The 20,555-nt window shown below is 39.1% G+C and overlaps 1 protein-coding gene across 7 annotated transcripts in view; it reads right to left on the reverse strand.

The window, feature by feature from the left end:
* Window positions 1–20,555, reverse strand: part of HYCC1 (hyccin PI4KA lipid kinase complex subunit 1) — a 49,934-nt gene that overhangs the window by 24,265 nt on the left and 5,114 nt on the right. For 6 of the 7 annotated variants that reach the window (XM_056334946.1, XM_056334942.1, XM_056334944.1 and 3 more), the window contains 2 exons: window positions 4,846–4,925; window positions 3,858–3,959 (listed from right to left, as the gene is read on the reverse strand). In XM_056334946.1, the coding sequence (XP_056190921.1) occupies window positions 3,858–3,959; window positions 4,846–4,896 (153 nt within the window). In that variant the 5' untranslated portion in view covers window positions 4,897–4,925. Of the gene's footprint in view, window positions 1–3,857; window positions 3,960–4,845; window positions 4,926–13,912; window positions 14,043–20,555 lie in introns of those variants that run through there. The other variant, XM_056334945.1, reaches the window with a different exon arrangement.

A 20,555-nucleotide genomic window follows, 5' to 3' on the forward strand; every position in this document is an offset into this window, starting at 1 on the left:
AAATTTGTTAAGCTGATATAAATTGAGGTAATATATCAAACTGAAAGTAATACATAGAAAAAGTTTTTTAAAAGACTTTAAACCAATTAAGCTAATCAGTTTGCACTGTGTTTCTGGATTTAATGTGCATTCTTGTGCTACCTCTGCTAGACGATGAAACAGTGTCAGCCATCATGTCAATGTACAAAATTACTTTTTTTTGTCACCTACATAGATTTCCTAAGCCAAGTAGAAAATACTGTCAAAACCAGCAGGCACCTTCAAAGCCAGCTGGAACTGGACACTGAACTCAAGCAAAACTCAAAAACAACTTTTTCGCAACAAACACAGCAAACTACTGAAAAACAGTTTGGAACTGTAAAAGGATTTCTTCTAAAAAAAAAAAAAAGGAGTGGGGGAGGGAAGGGGGAAATGTGACTTTAAATTAAATCTTCTAAATCATTTATTTGCAAGTAACAAATAGGAGGATCCTATCACTTAAGAAACTACTCCCTGAAAAAGAATCCAGGCAGTTGATTGCTTTATAGTAGCAAACTTTACAAATTAAAATCCAAGATTCCAGTTATTTAGAATTAATTTTGTCAGCTCCAGCTATAATATAAAAAAGCATTACATAAAATGTGACATTCTCCAATTGCAAATCTCAAAGACAGGATTCAAATGTAACTTACCTAAAAGACTAGTTTTGCTACCTTGTTTCTTAGCTCCAAGATTTAGTTCTGAACAGTTCATCTACATGATTCACAGAAATAAGACTCTAAATTCATTTCAAAATCAGGAATGTTGAGGATAGTATTAAACCTTCACTGAAATGTATTCCTGCACAAAATCCCCCAAACCAGACATGCATTTTAGAGATCACACTGACAAAAGATACCATAATCATTACAATTGCCACTACACTTCAGTTCAGAAAGCAAAGTGTTATTCAACACCTTTGTGAAAATCCTTACAAGCTGGAATATAGATACATACTTTACTGTTCATAACAAGCAAATTATGTTTTCCATTTCATTCTAATTACAACACTCTTGTTCTTGTACTATTTGTCTAGGTTACACCTTCAGGTTTTTGATGGAGCAAGCTTTCAAAAAGGTAAGAAACCCATTCTTCTATATTTACCTCCCTTTATTGCAGCAAAGGAGGCACCACCACCAGAAGGCCATGCTAGAAAAAAATCTGCTTGCTTTCTTAAGTTTTTCCTCCTGAATACAGAGAAAGCTGAATCAACCTTTCTCACCTACCAAAGTTACTTCTCAACGCAGAAGATCTTAGCATGTTTTGGTTCTTTCTTAGTAGTAATTTGGAACAATCTACTCCATTCAAAAAAAAAAAAAAAAAAGAAGAATTTTTAACTTCTGACAGATACAGCTTTTCTTTGGAAAAATCTGTGAAAAATCTACAGCAAAGGCAAAATAAAAAAAAAAAATCATGCCAAGCTAAACTAGTCATCAGTTTTAAGAGCAAGAATATCAAAGATCCTTCTAGAAAACTTTACCAGCACAAGTCCTTTCGATCTTCAGCTTACATATTTCACACAATTTGTGTGCTTCCTTCAATGAAGTATCGGTTCAGAATTACGCGTCTGAACTTTAAAAGGCACATAAATAGCTATGACAGGTATACATGTTCACATCGTTATCTCAGTCGAGACAGCTTTGTATCTGCACACTTAAATGCATAACCAATACAAAACCAGACTTTCTTCCTCAAAATGCCACATCAAGACTGTTCTGAAAAATGTCTAGACTGAAACAATTTTTAAACTGGAACAGAAGAAAGTCCAAGCAATTTGATCCCTCTTCCAAGTTGTATCCAAGTGTGTTAGACAATCCAAACACCTTCTATTTCCTAATGCAAATGCCTACATTGCTACTGTCTAAAGGGACAGCAATAGTATTTTAGATAGAAAGCAAAAACAAATATTGAATTTGTGAAGAAGCAAACCTCTTTTTTTTATGGTTGGATTCTTGAGTCAATTAAAAGTCCTTTAAATCTTCACATCTACTGAATATACTCCTTGTAATGAATTATATTTTTCATCTGTCAGTGGCCCAGGGAACACCAAAAGTAACTAACAAAGTCTCTATTAAGAAAGCTACTATGAATTGGGTATTTCTTTGCTATAGCAAAGAAGTAGTCCCTTTACCTCACATACTGATTATTAAGTTTTTGGAAAAGTTAACAGAAAACCCTTATGAAAAGCAAACACGAACCAGCACGAAAACGCAGTCACAGATGCAAATACACATGATCACTTTTCAAATGCTTAAAAAAAGAACACATCCATCTCTCAAAATGAGATTAATCACAGTTATAAGGTACAGTTAAATATTGTATTAGAAGTACATGTATTCAAAAGTATACAGATGGGGTGGTTTGTTTTTAATTTCAGCAGTATTTGTAGTGTTTACACATTAATCATTCCCCTTCGCATTACTTACATGAGATAAAGGACAGCACACATCCTACACTGTAAAACAAGTTGTCATTACACAATGCAGCTAACAGATTGCAAATAACAGTTGAAAGAAATTACTTGTCTTTTGAACTGCTAGTTTATAAGTATTTTCATAACATGGAAAGCTCCAAGTAGCCCTTTCCACATGACAGGCACTCAAAGAACGGTTCAAATAAAGATTTTAAGACTGTTCTCCCAAGGCAGGACCACACTCAGTGTCAGCACTGGATTTTCATTTCAATTCAAAGTCTCACAGGGAAATCTTCAATACCTTGCCCCCAGAATTATCCCAACCACCAAGCAGAATTTTCAGGGCCTTGACCACCCTGCTGCTAAGGTCCCTGAAAAACCTAGTGATAGCCAGAAGTAGTAAGAAATCAAAGAATATATTAAAGTATTAAATTGCCTATCAACAGCAAGACTCATCAGATTAACTTACATGTTGATATGCATTTGGGAGACCAGACAGGCTTGACTCAGTAGCTGGAATGACTCAGAATGCCTTTCTGAGTAGCTAAGTAAAATTACATTTCTTCTTTTCTGGACAACCTGGGAATTTCTCTATCAGAATTCTCTCTAAAAATGTATATACTGAAAGCACTTTATCCTCTGGCCACTACTCGCGTCATCTCTAACTTTGGAAAGGCTCCTTAAGCTGGGTCTTTTCAGAAAAGGAATTAAGGACTTGGTGCAATTTTAAAATAATACACACAAGATTTGCTGGACAGTAGAAAGCAAGACAATGCAATTAGAGACACAATTAAAACCAGCTCAGTGTGTTCCAAACTCACCTGGACACTTCAAAACAAGTGCAGCCATAGGGTATGGAACCATTCCTGGCACAGGTTCAGAGCTAGCTTACACCCCCTGCCCCCCAGGTTTGTTGGGGGTTTTTTTGCCATCATTTCAGCAAGGGTACATCCACTGTATAAATGCATGTATTTATAGTGCGTGTATTTAGAACAGGAACAAAAAAAATTCCAAAGCCTAAGCAATAACTTAAAAGGATTGCAAACCTATCTAACATTGCTCTCTTGGGTTGTAATAGACAAGCTTCTGATTGCTATATATTCTCATCTGAGTGATACTGAATTACAGAAAGAATTTTGTCAGTCTCAAACATCTTTCTATTCCTTAATATATTTCTCAATTCTATACCCAAGTCCTGAAGCCCATGAGTATGATCTGCAAGTTTAGTTATGATCAGTAGGTTACAAAACTTCCGAATTGTTTCCACGGTAGTATGCAATTGCTAAGAACAAGTATTTTGACTGAGACTCTTCAATGTAGTTCTGTGGTTCACATAGTTAGAACACAATTAACTAGCACACAAGGTCTTATTTTATTTTGTCAGTGTTATGTCAGACATTTTGTGCAAGTGATCCGATATACTCACTTCACTCTGTGGCTCCTGAATTACTTTGTAAAGAGATGAAATCAAAGCACTCTTGTCTTTCAAGTTTGTAGCATAGCTAGATATGGATGCTTCTGGCAGTGTCTGAAATAAAAATATTTTAACGACTACAAAAAGCTATTTTTATCATTAAACTGTAACCGTTATTTCAACGATTTTCCATTACAAGCTACTGTCTATCGGAGTTTACTATAAAGTAAAACTTGTTTCACAAAGAAATCCTTACTGCAGAAATGAGCATGTTTTCAGGACAACAAAATTGCCAGAAGACACAGTGGATTTTAACATTTTGCAGACAGTTTGATACAGGATATGACAGCGGACGGAAATAGATAAAAGCCAAGAATTTCACAGGTGAAACCCCACTGAAATTTCAGTACTGTGAAACTTCGAAGCTTGCAGATCCATGCTTTAAGGAGTTCTCAAGACTGACTGTACACAGCTAATGAACATAGCATAAAGCATATACTCTGAAAGAACATATCAACTGGAATTTGTGAACAGTTCTTCTTTAACATTAAACGGATTTTCTGTCAGTACTTGAGCGTAAAAAATCCAATCTTTTTAACGAGCCTTTGGAAGCTGTACATTTAAACTTGTTATTCATAGCTCTTACAGTACTGCTTGTCTACAGTCCTTCAAAGGAGATCATACTCTGCTATACAGATAGGAAAACACATTCCCATTATATCTAAGTAGACCAGGAGTAAATCCTACAGTCTAGTCCGTACTCAAACCAACAAGACCATTCATCCCTGATAAACGTTTCACCGCTCTGTATCAGGAAGTACGTAGTCCCAAAGAGGACAAGGAAAAAAATCCTTTCAAGCAGACATTTGTATATAACACACTATCGCAGCAAAACCCAAATTTACTATTTTTCTTCATTTCTACAGCAATCAAGCACTCCCACATACTGCTCCAAGCAGTGATTCAACTACTACTGGCTAAATATCTGAGAGTATATTACCTTGAACTCTGATAACCACTCCTCCACAACCCCAGTATCCACAGCTAACATCTTCCAACATCCGTTCCAAAACCTTCAGCCTGAAAGAACAAGCAAACAGTTTGTGAAAACTGTGTAGTCACTGCACTAAACAGATGATGAAAATCAAGTCCCTGTGAATATTTAAAGAATCTTATGCTTTTACTTGTTAACATTTCACATGCTGACACTACTTTGAACTTTTATTCTACCTCACTTATGCAAGCTGCTGGGAGCATTAAGCATGGGAGTCTTCACATACTTGGAATTTATTAAACTGCTGTATGTATTGCGTGGGAAGCTAAGTCAAAGATCTGCAGAAATGGCATTTTGAAAACAGAAAATATTACCTTCTCAATTTAAATTTATTTTTCAGCTTACAGAACTCAAGAGAAAACTGTATGGGCTCACTAAAGAGAAATGACTGTTTAGGTTTTTTCCTAGTCAACTGCTATTCCTAACTTGGAAAAGGTCACTGAAACAAAGGCGGACTGAAAACCTTTCGGTCCTCCCCGATGGCAGCAACTGCAGGACAACGAGCCTGCTGCCTCTGCGTGTAGCCTGAGATGGACTCCCCTGACCAACATCCTGCACCATCTCAGACAGAGCAAGATCAACACAAGAGATGCAGAGTGGCCTTTGAAATCTCTGATTTCTCTTAATTTCTGAGAAAATGCTTAAAACCAACTGTCCCTTGGAACAACATACTCTGAAACAATGAGCAACATAGTATCTGTTAAGATACAGAACTATTAAAAAAGCATGCTGTGTGGGATACCCTAGGCATAGGTAAACTATTCAACAATACACATTAACTTATCAAAATTGTGACCATGGATTTCACATTTGGAAACAAGGAGGAAAGTACCTAAGTACGGTTTTACCTAAAGAGAAAGTGACCAAAATCTTTCAGTGCATAGGAGGACATGGCTGTGACAAATGACTATTCAAACATGAATGGCAAAAGAAATAAAATTTAACAGTCTGTCCAGCAACTTCTTGGATCATTTCCATACACAATAGCAGCATAAACAACTAGAGATTCCCTCCCCTCCCCCCCAGCACTATCAACAAATAAATGACCTGGTCAGATGAAATCATGGGGAACCAGCTAAGGCAATCTCCTCTTACAACCCCAGAAAGACAAGCAAGTCTGCACAAAGCATACAAGAATAACCCTTTCTGGGGACAAAAGGGGAATTAAGAAGGGTGCTAAGGAATTATAAGCCACACAGGGCAAGACTTAATTTCTGGAGAAAACAGCAATACTACAGCTGTAAACACCTAGGAGGTACAGTGCAGCAGCAGTTCCACTAAAACGATTCCCCTGGCAGGTAGAAGGTTGGGGCAGCCCATAAGGATACCAGCAACATCGGGGGAGGCAGATGACAACCCAAAGCCAAGGGAGGAAGTGGCAGACTGAGCTGGCAAGCAAAGGATAAAGCGATACAGGCAAGAGACCTTGCAGAGCTAGCCAGGGACACACCTCAAACATAAGCACATACATAAAGCACTGCCTGCAGGACAGCACGACGAGGGAAGCTCTAATACCTTTTCTAGCAAATCAGCCCGACGGGGTGCCTCTGTGAAGTGCCCATACACCATCACACACACAGCATGGCAACCAAGCAGGAGGAATGAGTGGTCTGGGTGCAGCTGCAGGGCTGTGATCTCAACAAGATCACCGAGACACAGCAGCAGAGCTCATGTGACCAGACTGCTGCCATGGCTGGATACAGGCTTTTTAAGGACAGTCTGGGATAGTGAGGAAGGAAAGCTGCCCTTTATTTGGGAGAGCAGCAAGGATGCATGGAGCTCTGCCCTGTGATGGAGGATCAAACAGCTGAGAGCTTACGGGTCACAGATGAGAAGGCAGATCCACACGAGTAACATTGTAGCAGGTGTCTGCTACTCATCACCTGGCCAAGATGAAATGTATGAGACCCTGTTCCTACAACTGAAGAAGCCTCACATTTACAGGTAAAAAGATCTCACACAGAACACAAACTATCCTGTTATCACCTGGAAAAGCAACACAGAAGGGAACAAGCAGCCCAGAAGGTTTTTGGAGTACACTGATCGTAACCTCTTTCAGGAATTATAGAGGAGCCAACAAGGGAAGGCATCATAGTTACAAACACGGAAAAACTCAGCAGTGATGTGAAGGTCAGGGCAGCCACAGTGGACCATGACAGCAGAGCATAGGATCCCAAGAGGAAGAAGGATCAAAGCAAGAAGGATCAGGAATGCTCCAGAACGGAAAATAACATCAGCATCAGGAAGACAAGGGAAAAACAGGGCTCCCCAGCTGAGTGGGGAAGAGGACCTGCTGGCAGGAGATACGGAAAAGGCCACGGTACTCGCTACCGCCGTTGCTTCTCCCGTCTCCAGCAAGAGCAGCCCCCAGGAACCCACCCTCAGGAACCCCAGGCCTCCAGGCACAGAAAACTGCCACAGCTGCCAGGCCCAAAGGGCTGGGACCAGCGGCACGCGGCCCAGCTGGAGACCGGGCCTTACCGGTGCGCACCGGGAGGACGTACCCGCGCCGGGACGGTTTAAAATCTTCATGAATGGAGGCGGGTGAGGGGACAGAGCTCACCCTCAGCACGTTCGCAGGTAACGCAAGGCCGGGAGAGGTGGGTACCCCAGCGGGTGCGCTGCCACTCACAGGCCACCAACAGGCAGGGGACAGGAGCCCACACGCGACCCTCGGAAGTTCAAAGGGCAACGCCAGGTCCGGCTTCTGGGGCCAACCCACCCCAGGCACCAGCACACACAGGGGCCAGACAGCTGCCAGGCAGCTTTGCCAAAAAAGCCCGGCGGGTCTCCATGAGCAAGGGGAGCACGAGCCCGCCACGCCAGCCCCGCAGCAGACGCCAACAGCCCCAGATCACCACAGGTCGAGGTGATCCTTCCCTGTGCTTGGTGCCCGCGAGACACGTTTGGAGTGCTGAGCTCCCCAGCACAACAGACACATGGACATACTAGAATGAGTTTAGGAAAGGGCCACAAAACTGGTGGACAAACATCTTTCACAGAGTCTGAGAGAGCTGGGACCGTTAGGCCTAAAGAAAAGGCTCACAGGGATTTTATGAATGTAGATAATTACTTGAAGGGAGGAAGCAAAGATGACAGAGCCAGGCTCTTCTCATTGGTGTCCTGTGACAAGACAAGGGGCAAGGGGCACAAACTGAAGTACTCTAAAAAAGGGTTTAAGTGTAATTTCACATAAGGACTATTGAACACTGCAACAGGTTGCCCAGATTGGCTGAGGAGTCAATGGACAAGTTGGTTTCTGACTTGGAGATACTAAAGACTCAGTTGGACAAGATCCTGAGCAACCTGTTCCAATTTTCACTGCTTTGAGCAAAGGAGGTTAGACTTGATGATCTCCAAATGCCCATTCAAACCTCATCCATTCTGTCATGCTATATCAACAAAGAAATAGGAAGAACTGCCACGAAGGAAACTCATCCAGCTAAATACCAACTCTTTCTGACAACACTGATAGTCTCTAAATGTATAATGATGACACTATGGATTAGTGGCCTCTGAATGGTATAGGTTGTGTGTCAAAACCTGCTGTGAAGTGAGGCTTTTAAGGATAATATTGTGTGATAACAAACACAAAGGCTTCTACAATTATTAAAGCAATGATAGTTCCTACAGAACCACACAGTTCACTAGCTCTATTTTCATTCCTGTGAAGGTGGACAAAGGCTTTGGTGATGTCTCATGCTTCAGCAGTGTCAACAATAGTAACCATTCCCTACTGAGCCCCACTAATAACACAAATGCCTGCACTAATACTGCCTGTTCAAAGCAAGAAACCCGTGCTTTAGAAGTGTCCAGAAGAGTCCTGGATACTCCAAGTCCATAGCTGATACCACATTTATCCAAAGGATGCATTTTTTTTTTCACCTATTTCTACTGATCCATCAAGCACTATTTTCAGATTAGAGACTCCCAGAGAACACAGGATTCATTTGACCAGTAAAAACAGCAAGAGCATCCGTGGCTGGCATTATCATTTGGACTAAGGACAATACTTCAAGATTTTATGGCCGAGCATTTGAAGGCAGGTCTTTTTTTTTTTTTTTTGGCAAATGCATGAATTCTGTAATCAAATCTATAAAAAGCTGAACTAAAAGAAATAGGACAAAGCTTTTGCTGATCAAGCCTTTAATTTTATAAGTAGCAGAGTCATTCCATTGAGAGTTAAGGCAGTTGAGATGCTCAGAAGGTAGACTGTCCTTACTTCACCTTCCCACGTTAAAAAAATGCATATACCCTTCTGAGCATACTGTTTAACCTCAGGCACATATGCATGCACCCACAGCGACACATATTTGAGTGTCACAAATAAGAAATCTGATTTCATAATTATTTTCCTTGAAGACAAAGATTATCTGTTAGACTGATGTCTCCCTAGAAGGAAAAAGCACCTCAACTCCACACATCAGGTGTGGGGAATCTCTGAAAACAGGCAAATGACCTACTATTTTGCTGACAGTTGCCACATTTTGTGCTAGTTCAAGAACAGGCCAAGTTGAGGTGCAACAATGTGTTCAACAATGAGCCGGCAAACCCAAAACTGTTCTAAAGGAAAGATTAACAAATTTCACTTAATACAATTTTTTTCTGAAGCCCACAGAAAGTTTACCAAATGTAACTCTCAAATGGAATATCTAACACAAAGTGGGCCAAAGTAAGGCCTAACTTGGAGCATCTGTTAACCTTTTACAGAAAAAATCCCAAAAGGAGTAAGAAAGTATGGCTTTATTACAGCTCCATTTCAGTGGATTCAACTGCAAGACACAGGGCATTGCGAGCATTAGATGCTCCAGTCACTATGGAATTAAAGCAACATAAAGTGGATAAAGTAAATACATGTTATTTTAAAAAATGCTGTAAAATTCTATTGAGAATGTACTTTATAAATACCAAAACTGTAACAAAAATTCAAACAATACAGCAAGCACTACACAGCATTTCTCCCAAAAGAAGTCTTAAGGTACATCAGTGTGTAATTCCCTTTAAATAGATATTTTTTTTTCCCTTGGTCTCTTCCTCTTAAGTCCCTGCAAAGAGTTTGGATGAGTGGAGTTTGATAATTCCTTTAAAAACAAATTGCTTTTGTCCTCACAAATCAAACAACACTTTGACTAAAACCAACAAGCAGCTTCAAATGTCCCCATGCTCCTCATCCCAAAAGATTTGGCAGTCATTTGGATGTCCTGATGGCAGATAGTTGCCGGAAAGAGGAAGAAGTCTCAAGGATTCAAATGATATCATAAAATCATTCGTGATACATCTCAGTAACAGTCAGGTTGCCCATCTCTGTGGAACTTTTATTAGTCACATGTATATCCTTAACTTACATCATGCATGAAGCAAAGCAACTTTAGGTGACACGCTTCCATTGCGGGTCTTTGCACCTTACTTCACATTTGCCACACGATGAAAGCATGCATAGCTACTGCAGCACAGCTAACACATGGCAAATTTAATGGTGTGTTTACGCCTTGTGAGTTAAAAGCACTTTGGAGCACTTTCCACAAGACTCTCAACTTGGATTAGCAGCAAGAAATAGGATTTACACCAAACAATTAACAAACTAGCTTTTCTTAATAAATATCCGTTTAAAGCAAGCATACATAAAGCCATAGAGTCCTTACTAATCCCTAACATTGGAACCTTAGGACATACGCAACTTGAGCTCAAATATCAACAAGAGGAGAGTAACTTCAATTTACATTCTATTCAAAATCTGCAATCCTTTTTGCTATAGCTTGACTGGTAAGGTAAGATCCAGAAGTAAGACTGTCATCTGGATCTGTTCCTAAGTAATAAGCAGCCTCCAAGAGCTGTAAATTGATCTTGATCTAACACTGTAATAACACTCCCCTTACATAGGCAGTACCAATTTTTGTTTTGTTTCGAATAGTGCAACTGCAATAAGACATCAAGCAAGTTTATCTGACAAAAGCAAGTCTTGTTTTGATACTTCTACAAAGTCTCTACAAAGACCATTCTTTTTTCCATTACAGCATAAATACACCAGAAACTTATTGAATTTACTATTTTAATTGAGGGAGGAGAAAAAGTTGCTATGGACTGAGCTTGTGGAGGGTGAGCCAAGATGAATTAATATGCAATGTGCATTCTCTGGCAAACTTACCAGTGAATTCATCTACTTAAACAGCTTCAGTTTTTCATACCTGTCACTTAAGGCTTTAATACAGTAATATCAAATTATAGCCTTGAATGAGATCACTGACAACGCATGCACAGGTTGTTCTTTAAAAAGAAATCCTCATAATAGGTGGCTTTCCTATTCTTTAAAGCTACACAGCCTTTGTAAACTTCATCCACAGATGGCATGCGTGAAAATGACATCTGGATTAAGTACAAGGAGAATGTACTTGGATGAAGAATGAACTTGAGTTCTGCAGAACTGACCTTCTGGAACCACAGTATTAGCTATTTGCTAGTGGAAGTCACAGAGCTGGAAAAAACAAAACCAGGAGCCAAAAACTGCTCAAGCCCCGTCCTCTGGGAATTGCTGGAAGAAGAGGGAAAGCATATGCTGCATCCTTACCTAATCTGAGAAGTATCTGCTTGGAATATTGTACTATTTGCTATGAAATAGAAATGAAAAAAGCCTAAGGGGAACAGAGCAGAAAGTTAAGGTTTTTATGAACCATCAGCCAAATCTGTCAACTCATCCCAGAAAAGGAACGAAGTAAATTTGTGAGCATTCTGTTAGCATGTACGAGACCCATAAGAGATCAAGTCCCCAGTACGTGTTGACCTTGTATTCTGTAGTAGTTTATACACAAAAGTAGGGAAAGGCAAATTAGGACTCAACTCTTCTTACCCTTTGAAGTGGCAGATTCAGTGGTAATGTTATTAAAAAGTTTTTAAATCAGCTCTACATCATTCATCAGGTTCACTTAAGAATTACAGTCTACACTTCACATTCGTGTTGCTGAACCCTCTTCTCTCCCGATTTGTTTCAGAGACAAAGAGAATCCTTGGTAAGCCTCAGAACAGGTAACAGCATGCGCTCAAGGGTACTCTTGAATAAACTGCCAAAGAAGAGAATGTGTTTTCCTGATGTTAATGTACAACTCACTCTAGTGATACAGGTATCTGTTCATTTACTATACAACTTCGAATACGGTCAAGCTATCCCGTTCCAACAAATACTTGTAGGTGCAGTAATGGGTAGAAAATCATTCAAAGTCTCTTGAGAAAACAAACTGATACTACTGTAGACTCCAAAAATCACCCTGGCAAGTTTCAGAAACCATAAAGGCCAGGTCTGATTTCTTGACATTTTTCGAACTTGCACAAAAGAACAAAAACTGCATTGCACTAAGCCTGAAACAGTCACATGCTCTATTCAAATACACAACGCAAGCAGTGCTCAAACACTCAGTATCAAATATTCTCTGATAATTGCCACCTTCAGTGTAAAGTCAGGCAGTGTCAACAACCATCAGTGACTCAGGCTCAAGCAAATTCCTAAAATGACAAGAGATGGCTGTTCAGCATCTTCTAGCTGAAGAGCTAACAAGTATTAGGTGAAACTATAGGTTCAGAAAGTTGAAGTCAGAAGTTGCTTCCCCAGAACGTTCTTCCAGCTTCCCCTATCAGTTCCTCTCTAGGCCTCTGTTAACAGCCACTTTTAGACAACAAGGTTTCAGAAATTCTGATCCGATTCAGTATGGTCATAACTACAGTCTTCTTCACAATATAATACTGAACCTACATAAAGATAACTGTTTCGAGCATGTTTGTTCGCAGTGGTTTGTAAAGGTTACTGAACCTTAGGAACTGAAATTGCAGTCAATTTGAATTTCATATTGCCAAGGGCATTTTTCAGTTTTGCTGCTTTCCCCTCCCCAGCCTTGCCAGCGCTAGATGCAATCACTTTATTTGGAGCTTACACTTTTGATCATGATGTGAAACATCAGCCTTGAAAAGTCAGGGGTCAACGGACTTTTCCACGATACAGATTTAAGTAAGATTCCCTGATCTTGGGCACATATGCTTCTTGAACAGCTTACACCTGGGATATGACAAAGTGATAGGTATTTGCCCATTAAATGGAAAAGTCCTCCTGAATGTTATCCATTACAACTTTTTTAACATCATAAGCCTAGTAATATTTGGTCACAGACAAGAGATTTCAACTAAGCTTTGCTGACAGCAAACAAGGAAAAAGAACAGTTACTCTAAAGAAAGAAAGCATACATTAACTAGACTGTATAGAAACTATAAATAACTGTCTTAAATGCAATTGTTTCTTGTGCAAAAGATCCAGCACCTGAGAATATTGATGCTTTTCAGCCCAGAAACCTACACATGAATACTTGGCATATCTACAACTCAGCCTTCTACAACCTTTCAATTCTATCAACAGGAAAAAAAACCAAACCAAAGCCAAAACACCCCACACCTACAGCTGAGGCCATAAAATCATTTACAATGCTGGAAAACAGCCATATGAGCACACATGACCTAAAACATTCACAATGAAAGCTTTCTAAGAAGTCTTGAGCGGAAAGTAGGATCCCTTAGGCTTTTGAAGGTTTTAACCCCGATGTTTGACTCCTGGCGACTATATTTGCTCAACTTCAGATCAGCAAATAATTACAAACCACCTTTGTATGCAACTAATCTCCTACTTGCCCTTCACCAGCAAAGGGATAACTCTTTCAAGACAACTGAATGTCTCATGCCAGCTAAACAACTCACCAAGATAGAGGTAGGAGATTACACATGGATATACTTACTTGAATTTATACAAGCCATAGTAAGTCAGATTTATATTGTAAAAGCAGTCCTAGCAGTACAGTGCCAAACAAGTAAGATCAAGTAACTTCCACAGCTTCAATTATTCTTTTTTTTAAAAAAGATTTTAACAAAATCTTAATTTACTATTTCTTCCTTGCTGCCTTCTGCACAAAAATATGCTAAGTGCGACGGCCATACTGGTAACTGCAGTCAGTCAAAACTGACCATCTGTAAAACAACTTACTCTGGTTACATCTCATTCTCCAGCTTGCAGAAGCTGTACTCTCTTTCAGGCTATTTCATTTGCAGTTTATCTTCAAGTGTTCGCTTTTCTGTCATCTGTAATATACTGATACTTACATCTGTTATAGGAAAATAAGAGCTATTACTTTCTAAAGTTTTTCTTAGCAGCTGAAATATACTCACTTCCTCTTTTGTTTTACTCCATGCAAACACTATTGTTTACATCTTATTAAACCTTTAAAAAAGGACAGATATAAACAGTCTAGTCTTAGATAAGATATATGTAATTGAAAAAATCTTGTCTTCAAGTATGTTCTTACTCATTCTGGATTAATACAGTTACCAGTTTAACATACACAAAGAAAAATCAAGGTAGTAATGATATGCACCATAAGGATATAGAATTTAACATTAAAGTGAGTACAACGACAAGCTTAACCGAACATAACTGAAACAAAAACAAATCTGTAAAAGGGAACAGTGTGCTAATATTACAAAAGTGACCTAATCCACAAAAGTTTTCCAGTTTTTGCTTTAGCCACAGGAATTCCACAGTATTAAGGTATCTTTTTATGCTCTGATAAGAACTAACTAGAAAACTTCACAAACTATCTGTTCTCTATGTATCAGCACTCCTGTAACTTGTGTCAAGAGCATCTATGAGTAGGCAGTAGTGCAGCAGGTGACACAGTGCTCTTATAACTTCTGTAAGGGAAAGCAGTGCTGCCAAAGTTACCCACTTACAAGAAATATTCTCTACAGAATCCCAAGTACAGTAAACTTACTGTTCCCATGCGCCCTAGTTTCCCTAAGCCCAAAGCTACATCCCTGTGAAGTCAGGAAGTTTCCCCGAAACCCAAAATAATTTAAAATAGTGAAGCAGAATAACGGATGAAGAGAGAATAATTATGTTACAGATCTTGTTTCAGTGTTGCATACAAGTCTTGAACCAACCAGTAGTCTTTCCAAGAGCACAGAGCATTATTTTGGTAGCAGTGCTGCGACATCTAGTTCCTTACCTCCTCAAACTTCAGTGCTATTGTAGTGTACCTTTACTATCAGTGATTAGTCTAATCTAGCTGTTTGTGAAGTCTGCTGCAAGCCAATTTTCAAAACAAGTCTTCCCTCCTATGTGAAAATTGCAAGTCATCTCAAGTTAGAGTTCAGTTAGCCACGTATCAAAAAGGTGTCAGGTAATTCAGCTGTCACGAAGACTCTGTGTAAAGCATGCATAAGCAGATGCTACACAATAGCTTGAGTATGACCTAAAAAGCATGCAGAGAATGGAGCAGAGTCTGTACTTCATCTCTAGCATCAACTGTTAATGGCATAATTCCAACACCTCCTACCATTACAGCATGTAGTTCCAGCTAAAGCAATTGGAGCAGCATTCGTCTGACAAGCAGTTTAGCAGTGACATATCAGAAGGAAAAAGACTCAGCTCAGAGCAGGGACAGAAGTTTGAGCAGGCTCTTCACCTTCTGCTTTCTAGTAGCGACATTAAGAATGCAACACTTTTGGCCAAAACTTCCAAACTCCACTGGCTGGGAATGAGATTTCTGGAGATCTTATTTCTAACCTCGTTCTAGGTATCTGCACCTCATTTAATTTGAAAGGCAAAGATGCCCAACTGCAAGCCGGAGACTAACTTCAAAAGATAACTACAAAAGCCCCGAGGAAGAAATTTTGTAGCAGCTCTTGGGACTGCATTTCAGCTGAACCTTTCTTCTACCTCCACAAAATGCAAGGAGCTCCACAAACTGAGAATTAGGTTGCAGAACTTACATGTACTTCAGAAGTGACTTATTATTTGCCAAAAATTACTTGTTGTAAGTTCTAAAAACTTGTAAAAATAGTATTACTAGCATGAAAACCATTTAAAGAGAATTCTGTCTGCTTTGAATTCATACCCTCCTTCACCAGACAGTTGCACATGTCCTGTTAGAACTCCTCTCTACAACCTGGACTCCTACTCCGCAAACATTCCTAAGTTTTCATGTATGCACAAATATGAACTATCCTTTCAAAGCATTTCCACTCCTATCTAAGAAAGTCCAACACACTGCATTTGAAAAAAGCATGAAACTATGCTTTTGGCATAAATCCTAGGATAAGTCTGGATGTCCCAGAAATATTCTTTTAAGAGCATAATACACTGCAAGAGTAGCCATTATGGTGTGTCTACCCAGGCTGGATCTACAATATAGTGTAGTAACATCAGATGTGATCAAATATAACTGCAATGGAAGGGTTTGATTTTACTTTCACTCTAGAGCATTTATTTCAAATGAGTTCTGTGATAAATCCCATCATCCTAACTCTACCAACACAACAGCATTAGCATTCACGATAGCTTAATATTTGCACAATATTATCTCCAATATACCATTCTACCATTCCTCCAAAGATCACAAGAGAAAAGCAGGAACCTTGCTATTAGAAATTCACCACAGATTTTGTGGGAAAAAGATGTTTATGGTGGCCTACTGATACATGTTTCAGTAGCTCACTGACAGAAAGAAGCTGTACAAAGGTGCATTTTGCACAGGAGGGGTACATCAATACTGAAAATAATCTCAGGATTTAGCTTGCTTGGAGTGGTTGATGATTGCTCTGTTAGGTTACAGAATTAAAATGATCCATCAATACATGCAGATAATGCTGTGTTAGACAGCTTCAGGAAAAACATGCTTTATCTCTCCATGTCAGTTTTCTCATTCTTCCTCATCCCTTCCCGCCCAGTCCCCGCCCCACCACACAACAGCCCTCTTGGCACAAGCCTGTTACTCTCACAAGACTGGACATGTTCAGTTGAAAAAAAATTCAGAGCACCTAAGAACAACTTTGTGGTTTTTTACTACTTTATAAGCAACAGAAGAAGATGATTCCTTTAACTTCTCATTCAGAAAAAGTTACATCCAACACATGAAACACTCTATTGCCACATATAATTCATATGCTGTAGTACAAAGGGTGCGCAACCTGAAGACTCAGGCAACTTACTACCCTGTATGTCTTGCTCTGTAATGTAATTAAAAAAAAAAAGTCAAATCCTAAAAGCATAATACTGGTAAAGCAGAAAAGAAAGGTATTAATTGTCTTACATTGTAGGGCATATTAATTTAGGCTGAATTAATATTAGATGAAAAAACTCCTCAAGTAAAAAGTTCCCACATCAGGAAAGTATCTAAAGCTCAGAATACTAGTCAAAGAAAAGAAATATAAATCTAATGAAACTCAAGTTAAAGAGGGTCTGGAGGGACTCTTATTTGAGCAACTCACATGCAGATATCCAGGGTAAATGGTATCGCCTAGTTATCTGCCGTTATTCCAAAGCCGTAACAACAGAAAGTTTCTAATGAATTGATACGGAAATCACTTAGGTAGCAGAAAGCAGTTTAAGATTAAAAATAACAGAGCATGCATTCATTTTCCCTTCCTCTTTCTTTTATTTGCACTCTTATTAAATCTCAAGATGTCTTCTGCTCAAGACAGGCCTGGTTTCTAAGTGCATTCTTTAAGACCTACATACCTAGTATTTCTGGCATAAGCGAGCCATACTTCAATATTCAGTTACAAATTCACAGTCCTGGTTTAGAGCACAGACTTCATGATTTAGAGCCTGCCAAATATTTCTGTAGCCTAACAACAAAGTAGCCAAAATTTGTTTCTATAATAATCTGAAGTTTATGAATTTGGAACTTGATTTGGTGTATTCTGCTTACAAGCAGCAACTGAAAAGTCACTTGAATAGCAGATGCAATTATGACAGTACATGGAAACTGGTCACTGACTACACATGTATTTGGGACACAGTGGACTCAAACGAACCAAAGCTGAACAGTATCAATACAGCTTAACGACCCTAGGAAGCAACAGGTTATGTTTGTAAAAACTGTCATATCCATAGGGAAGAGGAGTGACAATGAACGAAGAACAAAGAAAGCTATTACCATATGAGAGGAAAAGACAAATATGACCTCAGTGAATAGCCACTTTTCAAAGGGTATGACGTTTGGGGGGTGGAGGTTCATTGCACAACACAAAGATCATACATCTATCATTTAAAATCAGGAGACACATTTAAGGAACCTCTTGAAGGGTAAATGTGGCATGATTTGGTTCCTGTTTCATCACTCAGTAAACTTCCTATTCACACTTTTGTCAGTTCCTCTGTTTACTGTACAAGCAGGGACCTTCTTTAAAGTGTTTCTTCTTCCCTTGACATCAAGTATACCCACATCCTACTGCTGCTGCTACTGAACTTATACAAGACTTGTGCTACCATACCGAAAGCAGCTGTAAATGGTTAAGGAAGTTAGTTAGCCCTCGTCACCATTTCACTGGACTGCTGCAACTCTGTGAACACAGAACTATCATCTGCTTCTTTGTGAGAATAGCGCAAAACATGTAAGATGCCTTTGAAACCACTAAAATGAGAACAAATCAAAGATTTTTCATTACTTAAGGACTGAATGAATGTATGCATTATACATGCAAAGAAACTGCATAATTTAGAGATCTTACTCTGATTATGTTAAGTTTCAGGTGGAAAATCCTTATCAGTTTTTCCTGTGCAGCCACAGCTTGCCAATAACAGTTTGGGATAAAGTATCACCGCACAAATAACCATTGCAGTCTAGTAAGAACTGCTGGTAACCAGTACAAATGCACATGCCCCAACCAGTCTTAAATTTTAGCGTAAGAAAGAGAATAATATTGAAAATACACATGCCAAGCAAAAGTTACTAAGGCAGCAAAAGTAGCAGAGACCACAAACTACTCTGCCAATCTCTAACATGATGCAGAAGTGCTGCAAGAGTAGCTCTGCTCTATTTGCACACATTACTAAAAATTCAACAAAACTTTAACCAATTCTAGCTGAAACACCAGAACCCTGATACTTCAAGCTACACAACAAGATACATATCACTAAGTACTCCGCATTCTCATGGTTGTGTTTCACTAAGTAACATGACAAATCTGATTAAGTATAGTGTCTCATCATTACACCACTGTGGTGAACATACTCATCATTTACAGTACTGACACAAAATGCTGCTGAGGAAATGGGGGGGGGGGGGGGGGGGGGGGAGGGATAGAAACTTGAATGTTTTTCCCCAGCTTTACAATTAAATGTAAATCACATTCTTTCAAGACAGGCAGCAATTGGTAAGTACTATACCAGCACCGGGAAAGCTGCAGAACGCACATGTAAGTGGATGTGCAAAATTACTGTCAAAAGCCTCTCACCTGCTCCTCTGGCTGCTGCACTGGGAATTTATTTCAAAGCAGGACAAAAAAATGCAGGAGCCTATTAGTCTTTCTAGACCTGACATATGGAGTCAATATAATTAGTGAGAGAGTGGAAAGACTACAGCTTACTGAGCCTAAAAGCTGTAACTGAGTAAAAGCAGTAGCATGTCCACGCGTGTGACATGAAGCAAGGAGGTATTTTGGCACAACCTGAAGAAAATCAGTAAGAAAGGTGCTATTTTAACTGAGTAGGTAGTAATTTGTTCAGCCAGATGTGCCACTAAGAACAAACTGTAGAACACTCAATTTCACTGGCAAAACCCAGTGTAAAGTTACTGTAAGGAACATAAAATTGGTGCTTTAACACAAAGCACCAAGAGCTAAGTAATTTCCTAAAATCACTCTTCCCCATGTTTTCAAAAAAATTTCCTTTCATCAGCCTAACACAAAATATATGACATTGCAGTCTGACTTTGCAATCTACTTCAACTCTGGAAGAGTAACACAATTTCCTTCAGCCAGCAGACAGTGAGAAGCAGTGTTACTGGGGAAAAGGTCTTATTTTTGTACCTGAAGATCCTATAACCTGCTTCCTACTACACCCAACACATCTTACATGACAGACTGTTTGAACATATTCACAGTATCCCAAGTTTCAGATGGTAGCTGGTATTAAGAACCTCTTAAATGATTTTTTTTTCAGATTTATTAGGTCAACATAATGCTTTTATACATATTCCAGTCACTTCCTTTAATATAGCTCATACTGTAGGATTAAAATGCATTAAAAATACAAAACAACTGTCTTAACATATGAGAATGGGATTCAGGTACTGAAAAAAAACCCCACAATGATATAGTACAGCCTTGTCCATTAACCAGACACTCAGGAAGACCTTATATTATCCAGCAATAGCTTCTGTACAATACCCAGACTGCTAGACAGCTTAATTATTGAGTATTAGATTTAATTCTCTGTCACATATGTAAAGTGTAACGGGCTGCTTCTCCTCTTTCTACAAAAAAAAAAAGAAAAAAGAAAAAAGTATTGCAATAAAATATAGTAATAGTCCTGAATCGTGTTTAGTGTTAACAAAATCATTAAAGTTGTATGCGCTGTTCATCAGGTTGAAGGTAATGCCTTGCTGAAGCATAAATATTTATCCAGTGCAAACAGCAGGAAACCTTAGGAGACAGCATGGCTTTAACCACTGAAATGAGTTAATTAGCATCCAGCGCAGCTTCAGAGCATACTATGCTATTTTTAATTAAATGTTAGTTTTCAAATAGAAAAGAGTAACAAGATAGAAAGGATATCTTATCTCTTACCTAGGAGAGCTGTCTTTAAGAGCTATTGAAAGTGCCCAAACTATACAGTTTCTGTCACA

Source organism: Falco biarmicus, chromosome 4, assembly GCF_023638135.1.
Source record: "Falco biarmicus isolate bFalBia1 chromosome 4, bFalBia1.pri, whole genome shotgun sequence".
In the NCBI taxonomy this organism is placed as follows: Eukaryota; Metazoa; Chordata; class Aves; order Falconiformes; family Falconidae; genus Falco; species Falco biarmicus.